Source organism: Salmo salar, unplaced genomic scaffold, assembly GCF_905237065.1.
Source record: "Salmo salar unplaced genomic scaffold, Ssal_v3.1, whole genome shotgun sequence".
In the NCBI taxonomy this organism is placed as follows: Eukaryota; Metazoa; Chordata; class Actinopteri; order Salmoniformes; family Salmonidae; genus Salmo; species Salmo salar.
The window spans coordinates 20,780-34,860 of NW_025547411.1; the positions used below are offsets into that span (position 1 = coordinate 20,780).

The 14,081-nt window shown below is 48.6% G+C and overlaps 1 protein-coding gene across 2 annotated transcripts in view; it reads left to right on the plus strand.

Moving 5' to 3' along the window:
- LOC123731814 (PX domain-containing protein kinase-like protein) overlaps positions 1-14,081 on the plus strand; it is a gene marked incomplete at its 5' end in the record, with an annotated part of 33,136 nt that overhangs the window by 17,662 nt on the left and 1,393 nt on the right. The window contains 1 exon segment of one of the 2 annotated variants that reach the window (XM_045711239.1): positions 9,917-9,944. Within the exon segment in view, the coding sequence (XP_045567195.1) occupies positions 9,917-9,933 (17 nt within the window). 2 annotated transcript variants of the gene reach the window in all.

Below are 14,081 nucleotides of genomic sequence, written 5' to 3' on the forward strand. Positions count from 1 at the left end.
TCAGGTTCATCCAGACTATAACTCTATGGTAGATACCAGACCCTCAGGTTCAGACTATAACTCTATGGTAGATACCAGACCCTCAGGTTCAGACTATAACTCTATGGTAGATACCAGACCCTCAGGTTCAGACTATAACTCTATGGTAGATACCAGACCCTCAGGTTCAGACTATAACTCTATGGTAGATACCAGACCCTCAGGTTCAGACTATAACTCTATGGTAGATACCAGACCCTCAGGTTCAGACTATAACTCTATGGTAGATACCAGACCCTCAGGTTCATCCAGACTATAACTCTATGGTAGATACCAGACCCTCAGGTTCAGACTATAACTCTATGGTAGATACCAGACCCTCAGGTTCAGACTATAACTCTATGGTAGATACCAGACCCTCAGGTTCAGACTATAACTCTATGGTAGATACCAGACCCTCAGGTTCAGACTATAACTCTATGGTAGATACCAGACCCTCAGGTTCAGACTATAACTCTATGGTAGATACCAGACCCTCAGGTTCAGACTATAACTCTATGGTAGATACCAGACCCTCAGGTTCAGACTATAACTCTATGGTAGATACCAGACCCTCAGGTTTCCAGACTATAACTCTATGGTAGATACCAGACCCTCAGGTTCATCCAGACTATAACTCTATGGTAGATACCAGACCCTCAGGTTCATCCAGACTATAACTCTATGGTAGATACCAGACCCTCAGGTTCATCCAGACTATAACTCTATGGTAGATACCAGACCCTCAGGTTCATCCAGACTATAACTCTATGGTAGATACCAGACCCTCAGGTTCATCAGACTATAACTCTATGGTAGATACCAGACCCTCAGGTTCAGACTATAACTCTATGGTAGATACCAGACCCTCAGGTTCAGACTATAACTCTATGGTAGATACCAGACCCTCAGGTTCAGACTATAACTCTATGGTAGATACCAGACCCTCAGGTTCAGACTATAACTCTATGGTAGATACCAGACCCTCAGGTTCATCCAGACTATAACTCTATGGTAGATACCAGACCCTCAGGTTCATCCAGACTATAACTCTATGGTAGATACCAGACCCTCAGGTTCATCCAGACTATAACTCTATGGTAGATACCAGACCCTCAGGTTCATCCAGACTATAACTCTATGGTAGATACCAGACCCTCAGGTTCATCCAGACTATAACTCTATGGTAGATACCAGACCCTCAGGTTCATCCAGACTATAACTCTATGGTAGATACCAGACCCTCAGGTTCATCCAGACTATAACTCTATGGTAGATACCAGACCCTCAGGTTCATCCAGACTATAACTCTATGGTAGATACCAGACCCTCAGGTTCATCCAGACTATAACTCTATGGTAGATACCAGACCCTCAGGTTCATCAGACTATAACTCTATGGTAGATACCAGACCCTCAGGTTATCCAGACTATAACTCTATGGTAGATACCAGACCCTCAGGTTCAGACTATAACTCTATGGTAGATACCAGACCCTCAGGTTCAGACTATAACTCTATGGTAGATACCAGACCCTCAGGTTCATCAGACTATAACTCTATGGTAGATACCAGACCCTCAGGTTCATCCAGACTATAACTCTATGGTAGATACCAGACCCTCAGGTTCATCCAGACTATAACTCTATGGTAGATACCAGACCCTCAGGTTCATCCAGACTATAACTCTATGGTAGATACCAGACCCTCAGGTTCATCCAGACTATAACTCTATGGTAGATACCAGACCCTCAGGTTCATCAGACTATAACTCTATGGTAGATACCAGACCCTCAGGTATCCAGACTATAACTCTATGGTAGATACCAGACCCTCAGGTTCAGACTATAACTCTATGGTAGATACCAGACCCTCAGGTTCAGACTATAACTCTATGGTAGATACCAGACCCTCAGGTTCAGACTATAACTCTATGGTAGATACCAGACCCTCAGGTTCAGACTATAACTCTATGGTAGATACCAGACCCTCAGGTTCAGACTATAACTCTATGGTAGATACCAGACCCTCAGGTTCAGACTATAACTCTATGGTAGATACCAGACCCTCAGGTTCAGACTATAACTCTATGGTAGATACCAGACCCTCAGGTTCAGACTATAACTCTATGGTAGATACCAGACCCTCAGGTTCAGACTATAACTCTATGGTAGATACCAGACCCTCAGGTTCAGACTATAACTCTATGGTAGATACCAGACCCTCAGGTTCAGACTATAACTCTATGGTAGATACCAGACCCTCAGGTTCATCCAGACTATAACTCTATGGTAGATACCAGACCCTCAGGTTCATCAGACTATAACTCTATGGTAGATACCAGACCCTCAGGTTCATCCAGACTATAACTCTATGGTAGATACCAGACCCTCAGGTTCATCCAGACTATAACTCTATGGTAGATACCAGACCCTCAGGTTCATCCAGACTATAACTCTATGGTAGATACCAGACCCTCAGGTTCCAGACTATAACTCTATGGTAGATACCAGACCCTCAGGTTCATCCAGACTATAACTCTATGGTAGATACCAGACCCTCAGGTTCATCCAGACTATAACTCTATGGTAGATACCAGACCCTCAGGTTCATCCAGACTATAACTCTATGGTAGATACCAGACCCTCAGGTTCATCCAGACTATAACTCTATGGTAGATACCAGACCCTCAGGTTCATCCAGACTATAACTCTATGGTAGATACCAGACCCTCAGGTTCATCCAGACTATAACTCTATGGTAGATACCAGACCCTCAGGTTCATCCAGACTATAACTCTATGGTAGATACCAGACCCTCAGGTTCATCCAGACTATAACTCTATGGTAGATACCAGACCCTCAGGTTCATCCAGACTATAACTCTATGGTAGATACCAGACCCTCAGGTTCATCCAGACTATAACTCTATGGTAGATACCAGACCCTCAGGTTCATCCAGACTATAACTCTATGGTAGATACCAGACCCTCAGGTTCATCCAGACTATAACTCTATGGTAGATACCAGACCCTCAGGTTCATCCAGACTATAACTCTATGGTAGATACCAGACCCTCAGGTTCATCCAGACTATAACTCTATGGTAGATACCAGACCCTCAGGTTCATCCAGACTATAACTCTATGGTAGATACCAGACCCTCAGGTTCATCCAGACTATAACTCTATGGTAGATACCAGACCCTCAGGTTCATCCAGACTATAACTCTATGGTAGATACCAGACCCTCAGGTTCATCCAGACTATAACTCTATGGTAGATACCAGACCCTCAGGTTCATCCAGACTATAACTCTATGGTAGATACCAGACCCTCAGGTTCATCCAGACTATAACTCTATGGTAGATACCAGACCCTCAGGTTCATCCAGACTATAACTCTATGGTAGATACCAGACCCTCAGGTTCATCCAGACTATAACTCTATGGTAGATACCAGACCCTCAGGTTCATCCAGACTATAACTCTATGGTAGATACCAGACCCTCAGGTTCATCCAGACTATAACTCTATGGTAGATACCAGACCCTCAGGTTCATCCAGACTATAACTCTATGGTAGATACCAGACCCTCAGGTTCATCCAGACTATAACTCTATGGTAGATACCAGACCCTCAGGTTCATCCAGACTATAACTCTATGGTAGATACCAGACCCTCAGGTTCATCCAGACTATAACTCTATGGTAGATACCAGACCCTCAGGTTCATCCAGACTATAACTCTATGGTAGATACCAGACCCTCAGGTTCATCCAGACTATAACTCTATGGTAGATACCAGACCCTCAGGTTCATCCAGACTATAACTCTATGGTAGATACCAGACCCTCAGGTTCATCCAGACTATAACTCTATGGTAGATACCAGACCCTCAGGTTCATCCAGACTATAACTCTATGGTAGATACCAGACCCTCAGGTTCATCCAGACTATAACTCTATGGTAGATACCAGACCCTCAGGTTCATCCAGACTATAACTCTATGGTAGATACCAGACCCTCAGGTTCATCCAGACTATAACTCTATGGTAGATACCAGACCCTCAGGTTCATCCAGACTATAACTCTATGGTAGATACCAGACCCTCAGGTTCATCCAGACTATAACTCTATGGTAGATACCAGACCCTCAGGTTCATCCAGACTATAACTCTATGGTAGATACCAGACCCTCAGGTTCATCCAGACTATAACTCTATGGTAGATACCAGACCCTCAGGTTCATCCAGACTATAACTCTATGGTAGATACCAGACCCTCAGGTTCATCCAGACTATAACTCTATGGTAGATACCAGACCCTCAGGTTCATCCAGACTATAACTCTATGGTAGATACCAGACCCTCAGGTTCATCCAGACTATAACTCTATGGTAGATACCAGACCCTCAGGTTCATCCAGACTATAACTCTATGGTAGATACCAGACCCTCAGGTTCATCCAGACTATAACTCTATGGTAGATACCAGACCCTCAGGTTCATCCAGACTATAACTCTATGGTAGATACCAGACCCTCAGGTTCATCCAGACTATAACTCTATGGTAGATACCAGACCCTCAGGTTCATCCAGACTATAACTCTATGGTAGATACCAGACCCTCAGGTTCATCCAGACTATAACTCTATGGTAGATACCAGACCCTCAGGTTCATCCAGACTATAACTCTATGGTAGATACCAGACCCTCAGGTTCATCCAGACTATAACTCTATGGTAGATACCAGACCCTCAGGTTCATCCAGACTATAACTCTATGGTAGATACCAGACCCTCAGGTTCATCCAGACTATAACTCTATGGTAGATACCAGACCCTCAGGTTCATCCAGACTATAACTCTATGGTAGATACCAGACCCTCAGGTTCATCCAGACTATAACTCTATGGTAGATACCAGACCCTCAGGTTCATCCAGACTATAACTCTATGGTAGATACCAGACCCTCAGGTTCATCCAGACTATAACTCTATGGTAGATACCAGACCCTCAGGTTCATCCAGACTATAACTCTATGGTAGATACCAGACCCTCAGGTTCATCCAGACTATAACTCTATGGTAGATACCAGACCCTCAGGTTCATCCAGACTATAACTCTATGGTAGATACCAGACCCTCAGGTTCATCCAGACTATAACTCTATGGTAGATACCAGACCCTCAGGTTCATCCAGACTATAACTCTATGGTAGATACCAGACCCTCAGGTTCATCCAGACTATAACTCTATGGTAGATACCAGACCCTCAGGTTCATCCAGACTATAACTCTATGGTAGATACCAGACCCTCAGGTTCATCCAGACTATAACTCTATGGTAGATACCAGACCCTCAGGTTCATCCAGACTATAACTCTATGGTAGATACCAGACCCTCAGGTTCATCCAGACTATAACTCTATGGTAGATACCAGACCCTCAGGTTACCAGACTATAACTCTATGGTAGATACCAGACCCTCAGGTTCATCCAGACTATAACTCTATGGTAGATACCAGACCCTCAGGTTCATCCAGACTATAACTCTATGGTAGATACCAGACCCTCAGGTTCATCCAGACTATAACTCTATGGTAGATACCAGACCCTCAGGTTCATCCAGACTATAACTCTATGGTAGATACCAGACCCTCAGGTTCATCCAGACTATAACTCTATGGTAGATACCAGACCCTCAGGTTCTCCAGACTATAACTCTATGGTAGATACCAGACCCTCAGGTATCCAGACTATAACTCTATGGTAGATACCAGACCCTCAGGTTCATCCAGACTATAACTCTATGGTAGATACCAGACCCTCAGGTTCATCCAGACTATAACTCTATGGTAGATACCAGACCCTCAGGTTCATCCAGACTATAACTCTATGGTAGATACCAGACCCTCAGGTTCATCCAGACTATAACTCTATGGTAGATACCAGACCCTCAGGTTCATCCAGACTATAACTCTATGGTAGATACCAGACCCTCAGGTTCCAGACTATAACTCTATGGTAGATACCAGACCCTCAGGTTCATCCAGACTATAACTCTATGGTAGATACCAGACCCTCAGGTTCATCCAGACTATAACTCTATGGTAGATACCAGACCCTCAGGTTCATCCAGACTATAACTCTATGGTAGATACCAGACCCTCAGGTTCATCCAGACTATAACTCTATGGTAGATACCAGACCCTCAGGTTCATCCAGACTATAACTCTATGGTAGATACCAGACCCTCAGGTTCATCAGACTATAACTCTATGGTAGATACCAGACCCTCAGGTTCATCCAGACTATAACTCTATGGTAGATACCAGACCCTCAGGTTCATCCAGACTATAACTCTATGGTAGATACCAGACCCTCAGGTTCATCCAGACTATAACTCTATGGTAGATACCAGACCCTCAGGTTCATCCAGACTATAACTCTATGGTAGATACCAGACCCTCAGGTTCATCCAGACTATAACTCTATGGTAGATACCAGACCCTCAGGTTCATCCAGACTATAACTCTATGGTAGATACCAGACCCTCAGGTTCATCCAGACTATAACTCTATGGTAGATACCAGACCCTCAGGTTCATCCAGACTATAACTCTATGGTAGATACCAGACCCTCAGGTTCATCCAGACTATAACTCTATGGTAGATACCAGACCCTCAGGTTCATCCAGACTATAACTCTATGGTAGATACCAGACCCTCAGGTTCATCCAGACTATAACTCTATGGTAGATACCAGACCCTCAGGTTCATCCAGACTATAACTCTATGGTAGATACCAGACCCTCAGGTTCATCCAGACTATAACTCTATGGTAGATACCAGACCCTCAGGTTCATCCAGACTATAACTCTATGGTAGATACCAGACCCTCAGGTTCATCCAGACTATAACTCTATGGTAGATACCAGACCCTCAGGTTCATCCAGACTATAACTCTATGGTAGATACCAGACCCTCAGGTTCATCCAGACTATAACTCTATGGTAGATACCAGACCCTCAGGTTCATCCAGACTATAACTCTATGGTAGATACCAGACCCTCAGGTTATCAGACTATAACTCTATGGTAGATACCAGACCCTCAGGTTCATCCAGACTATAACTCTATGGTAGATACCAGACCCTCAGGTTCATCCAGACTATAACTCTATGGTAGATACCAGACCCTCAGGTTCATCCAGACTATAACTCTATGGTAGATACCAGACCCTCAGGTTCATCCAGACTATAACTCTATGGTAGATACCAGACCCTCAGGTTCATCCAGACTATAACTCTATGGTAGATACCAGACCCTCAGGTTCATCCAGACTATAACTCTATGGTAGATACCAGACCCTCAGGTTCATCCAGACTATAACTCTATGGTAGATACCAGACCCTCAGGTTCATCCAGACTATAACTCTATGGTAGATACCAGACCCTCAGGTTCAGACTATAACTCTATGGTAGATACCAGACCCTCAGGTTCAGACTATAACTCTATGGTAGATACCAGACCCTCAGGTTCATCCAGACTATAACTCTATGGTAGATACCAGACCCTCAGGTTCATCCAGACTATAACTCTATGGTAGATACCAGACCCTCAGGTTCATCCAGACTATAACTCTATGGTAGATACCAGACCCTCAGGTTCAGACTATAACTCTATGGTAGATACCAGACCCTCAGGTTCATCCAGACTATAACTCTATGGTAGATACCAGACCCTCAGGTTCATCCAGACTATAACTCTATGGTAGATACCAGACCCTCAGGTTCATCCAGACTATAACTCTATGGTAGATACCAGACCCTCAGGTTCATCCAGACTATAACTCTATGGTAGATACCAGACCCTCAGGTTCATCCAGACTATAACTCTATGGTAGATACCAGACCCTCAGGTTCATCCAGACTATAACTCTATGGTAGATACCAGACCCTCAGGTTCATCCAGACTATAACTCTATGGTAGATACCAGACCCTCAGGTTCAGACTATAACTCTATGGTAGATACCAGACCCTCAGGTTCATCCAGACTATAACTCTATGGTAGATACCAGACCCTCAGGTTCATCCAGACTATAACTCTATGGTAGATACCAGACCCTCAGGTTCAGACTATAACTCTATGGTAGATACCAGACCCTCAGGTTCATCCAGACTATAACTCTATGGTAGATACCAGACCCTCAGGTTCATCCAGACTATAACTCTATGGTAGATACCAGACCCTCAGGTTCATCCAGACTATAACTCTATGGTAGATACCAGACCCTCAGGTTCATCCAGACTATAACTCTATGGTAGATACCAGACCCTCAGGTTCATCCAGACTATAACTCTATGGTAGATACCAGACCCTCAGGTTCATCCAGACTATAACTCTATGGTAGATACCAGACCCTCAGGTTCATCCAGACTATAACTCTATGGTAGATACCAGACCCTCAGGTTCATCCAGACTATAACTCTATGGTAGATACCAGACCCTCAGGTTCATCCAGACTATAACTCTATGGTAGATACCAGACCCTCAGGTTCAGACTATAACTCTATGGTAGATACCAGACCCTCAGGTTCATCCAGACTATAACTCTATGGTAGATACCAGACCCTCAGGTTCATCCAGACTATAACTCTATGGTAGATACCAGACCCTCAGGTTCATCCAGACTATAACTCTATGGTAGATACCAGACCCTCAGGTTCATCCAGACTATAACTCTATGGTAGATACCAGACCCTCAGGTTCATCCAGACTATAACTCTATGGTAGATACCAGACCCTCAGGTTCATCCAGACTATAACTCTATGGTAGATACCAGACCCTCAGGTTCATCCAGACTATAACTCTATGGTAGATACCAGACCCTCAGGTTCATCCAGACTATAACTCTATGGTAGATACCAGACCCTCAGGTTCATCCAGACTATAACTCTATGGTAGATACCAGACCCTCAGGTTCATCCAGACTATAACTCTATGGTAGATACCAGACCCTCAGGTTCATCCAGACTATAACTCTATGGTAGATACCAGACCCTCAGGTTCATCCAGACTATAACTCTATGGTAGATACCAGACCCTCAGGTTCATCCAGACTATAACTCTATGGTAGATACCAGACCCTCAGGTTCAGACTATAACTCTGTTAAATCCGTCAGCACCCTGCCCATTATGATACTGATGGGAGTAATAGTTCCTCCTCAGTGATGTGCTTGTGAGGTCTGTGTTGTGTTTCTGTAACCATGTCTTAGCAGGGTTTTCCCGTATGCTGGGGCTCCCCCTGGCGGTAAAACAGAGACATTAAATTGGTAATAGAGAATAGATCATCCGTAGTATTCGGTTAGACTGAGCACTGGTACAGAGGTTGAGAGAGGCAGTTTTGAGACTTTTTTTTTTTTTTTTGAAAAATGATTTCATGATGTCTTGAGTTGTATCCAAGAGTATGATCATGTTATTGCCTGTGATTTCTATAAGGAAGATTGTATTTGTATGCATGCATATTGGTGTAATAATATGGTTTTTGTTCAACAACCATACTGTATATTAGACTAGTAAGGCTATTACTTTTTTTAGATGGTTACGATTTTATTTTTAATGATGTTGTCCTCGTATCATGTGATTTACTATTGTAGATGGACCGTCTGAGTAGTTATTCTGGTCATACTTCATTTATTTATTTATTTTCCTTCTTGTTTTCATACTTTTTCATTTTCCACTCCAGATAATCAGTAATCACACCATACTGTAAATAATGAACATTGTAGTTTTTGATTTAACAGTAGTGTGTTGATTGTACTCCTTAAGGTACTGATGACCAATAACAGTAATTAATCTGCCTCTCTCTTTTCCTCCCTTTGCTGTCTGTCTGCCAAGTAGAGCATGCACCATTTTGAACATGTGTGGGGTAAAGTAATTCAATAATGATTCCTATATGGTTTTTTAAAGCTGTAGTCGACCCTGAATCGCAGCAAGTACACTACAATACAGTACTCTGTACTACTGTAAGTTAGGCTTGTCTCCATAGTAGAAGTATGGAACGATGACTGCTCAGAGAAAACGAGATGAAACTAATACTAATGTAGAAACACACATTGTTTTGCAGGATCCACATATCTTAATTATGGAAATATTTTAGAGCTTTATACTATAGAACCTATTCTAGATGACAATCCTTAACAGAGTAAATTACAAATCCAACGCGATTATATCAGTTTTTTATAATAGTGGGGGGAGGGGCGTCCGTTTGGAAATGGCGTTGGGGGGTCGTCCCTTTGGAAATGGCGTTGGGGGGGTCGTCCCTTTGGAAATGGCGTGGGGGGGTCGTCCCTTTGGAAATGGCGTGGGGGGGTCGTCCCTTTGGAAATGGCGTGGGGGGGTCGTCCCTTTGGAAATGGCGTGGGGGGGTCGTCCCTTTGGAAATGGCGTGGGGGGGGGGTCGTCCCTTTGGAAATGGCGTGGGGGGTCGTCCCTTTGGAAATGGCGTGGGGGGGTCGTCCCTTTGGAAATGGCGTGGCGTGGGGGGTCGTCCCTTTGGAAATGGCGTGGGGGGTCGTCCGTTTGGAAATGGCGTGGGGGGTCGTCCGTTTGGAAATGGCGTGGGGGGTCGTCCGTTTGGAAATGGCGTGGGGGTCGTCCGTTTGGAAATTGCGTGGGGGGTCGTCCGTTTGGAAATTGCGTGGGGGTCGTCCGTTTGGAAATTGCGTGGGGGGTCGTCCGTTTGGAAATGGGGGGGGTCCTCCGTTTGGAAATTGCGTGGGGGCGTCCGTTTGGAAATGGCGTGGGGGGTCGTCCCTCTGGAAATGGCGTGGGGGGGTCGTCCGTTTGGAAATGGGGGAAATGGGGGTCGTCCGTTTGGAAATGGCGTGGGGGGGTCGTCCGTTTGGAAATGGCGTGGGGGGGTCGTCCGTTTGGAAATGGCGGGGGGTCGTCCGTTTGGAAATGGCGGGGGGTCGTCCGTTTGGAAATGGCGTGGGGGGGGTCGTCCGTTTGGAAATGGCGTGGGGGGTCGTCCGTTTGGAAATGGCGTGGGGGGGTCGTCCGTTTGGAAATGGCGTGGGGGGGTCGTCCGTTTGGAAATGGCGTGGGGGGTGCGTCCGTTTGGAAATGGCGTGGGGGGTCGTCCGTTTGGAAATGGGGGGTCGTCCGTTTGGAAATGGCGTGGGGGGGTCGTCCGTTTGGAAATGGGGGGTCGTCCGTTTGGAAATGGCGTGGGGGGGTCCTCCGTTTGGAAATGGCGTGGGGGTCGTCCGTTTGGAAATGGGGGTCGTCCGTTTGGAAATGGCGTGGGGGGTCGTCCGTTTGGAAATGGCGTGGGGGGGTCGTCCGTTTGGAAATGGCGTGGGGGGGTCGTCCGTTTGGAAATGGCGTGGGGGTCGTCCGTTTGGAAATGGCGTGGGGGGGGGTCGTCCGTTTGGAAATGGCGTGGGGGGTGTCGTCCGTTTGGAAATGGCGTGGGGGGAGTCGTCCGTTTGGAAATGGCGTGGGGGGGTCGTCCGTTTGGAAATGGCGTGGGGGGTCGTCCGTTTGGAAATGGCGTGGGGGGGTCGTCCGTTTGGAAATGGCTTGGGGGGTCGTCCGTTTGGAAATGGCGTGGGGGGGTCGTCCCTTTGGAAATGGCGTGGGGGGTCGTCCCTTTGGAAATGGCGTGGGGGGGTCGTCCGTTTGGAAATGGCGTGGGGGTCGTCCGTTTGGAAATGGGGGGACATGGGGAAGTCGTCCGTTTGGAAATTGCGTGGGGGTGCGTCCGTTTGGAAATTGCGTGGGGGGTCGTCCGTTTGGAAATTGCGTGGGGGGTCGTCCGTTTGGAAATGGGGGGGTCGTCCGTTTGGAAATGGGGGGGGTCCTCCGTTTGGAAATGGCGTGGGGGGTCGTCCCTCTGGAAATGGCGTGGGGGGGTCGTCCCTCTGGAAATGGCGTGGGGGGTCGTCCGTTTGGAAATGGGGGGAAATGGGGGTCGTCCGTTTGGAAATGGCGTGGGGGTCGTCCGTTTGGAAATGGCGTGGGGGGTCGTCCGTTTGGAAATGGCGTGGGGGGAGTCGTCCGTTTGGAAATGGCGTGGGGGGGTCGTCCGTTTGGAAATGGCGTGGGGGGTCCTCCGTTTGGAAATTGCGTGGGGGGGTCCTCCGTTTGGAAATGGGGTGGGGGGTCCTACGTTTGGAAATGGCGGGGGGGTCCTCCGTTTGGAAATGGCGGGACGGGGGGGTCGTCCGTTTGGAAATGGGGGGACGGGGGGGTCGTCCGTTTGGAAATGGGGGACGGGGGGTCGTCCGTTTGGAAATGGGGGACGGGGACGGGGTCGTCCGTTTGGAAATGGGGGACGGGGGGGGTCGTCCGTTTGGAAATGGCGTGGGGGGTCGTCCGTTTGGAAATGGGGGGGTCATCCGTTTGGAAATGGCGTGGGGGGTCGTCCGTTTGGAAATGGCGTGGGGGTCGTCCCGTTTGGAAATGGCGTGGGGGGGTCCTCCGTTTGGAAATGGCGTGGGGGGTCCTCCGTTTGGAAATGGCGTGGGGGGGTCGTCCGTTTGGAAATGGGGGAAATGGGGGTCGTCCGTTTGGAAATGGCGTGGGGGGGTCGTCCGTTTGGAAATGGCGTGGGGGGTCCGTCCGTTTGGAAATGGCGTGGGGGGTCGTCCGTTTGGAAATGGCGTGGGGGGGTCGTCCGTTTGGAAATGGCGTGGGGGGGTCTTCCGTTTGGAAATGGCGTGGGGGGGTCGTCCGTTTGGAAATGGCGTGGGGGTCGTCCGTTTGGAAATGGCGTGGGGGTCGTCCGTTTGGAAATGGCGTGGGGGGTCGTCCGTTTGGAAATGGCGTGGGGGTCGTCCGTTTGGAAATGGCGTGGGGGGGTCGTCCCTTTGGAAATGGGGGACGGGGGGGTCCTCCGTTTGGAAATGGCGTGGGGGGGTCGTCCCTCTGGAAATGGCGTGGGGGGGTCGTCCCTCTGGAAATGGCGTGGGGGGTCGTCCGTTTGGAAATGGGGGAAATGGGGGTCGTCCGTTTGGAAATGGCGTGGGGGGTCGTCCGTTTGGAAATGGCGTGGGGGGGTCGTCCGTTTGGAAATGGCGTGGGGGGTCGTCCGTTTGGAAATGGCGTGGGGGGGGTCGTCCGTTTGGAAATGGCGTGGGGGGGTCGTCCGTTTGGAAATGGCGTGGGGGGGTCCTCCGTTTGGAAATTGCGTGGGGGGGTCCTCCGTTTGGAAATGGCGGGGGGGTCCTCCGTTTGGAAATGGCGGGACGGGGGGTCGTCCGTTTGGAAATGGGGGACGGGGGGTCGTCCGTTTGGAAATGGGGGACGGGGGGGTCGTCCGTTTGGAAATGGCGTGGGGGAGTCGTCCGTTTGGAAATGGGGGGTCATCCGTTTGGAAATGGCGTGGGGGTCGTCCGTTTGGAAATGGCGTGGGGGGTCGTCCGTTTGGAAATGGCGTGGGGGGGTCCTCCGTTTGGAAATGGCGTGGGGGGGTCCTCCGTTTGGAAATGGCGTGGGGGTCGTCCGTTTGGAAATGGGGGGAAATGGGGGTCGTCCGTTTGGAAATGGCGTGGGGGGTCGTCCGTTTGGAAATGGCGTGGGGGGGTCGTCCGTTTGGAAATGGCGTGGGGGGTCGTCCGTTTGGAAATGGCGTGGGGGGTCGTCCGTTTGGAAATGGCGTGGGGGTCGTCCGTTTGGAAATGGCGTGGGGGGGTCTTCCGTTTGGAAATGGCGTGGGGGTCGTCCGTTTGGAAATGGCGTGGGGGGTGCGTCCGTTTGGAAATGGCGTGGGGGGTCGTCCGTTTGGAAATGGCGTGGGGGGTCGTCCGTTTGGAAATGGCGTGGGGGGGTCGTCCGTTTGGAAATGGCGTGGGGGGGTCGTCCCTTTGGAAATGGCGTGGGGGGGGTCGTCCCTTTGGAAATGGCGTGGGGGGGGTCCTCCGTTTGGAAATGGGGTGGGGGGTCCTCCGTTTGGAAATGGCGGGACGGGGGGGTCGTCCGTTTGGAAATGGGGGACGGGGGGGTCGTCCGTTTGGAAATGGGGGGACGGGGGGGTCGTCCGTTTGGAAATGGGGGGTCG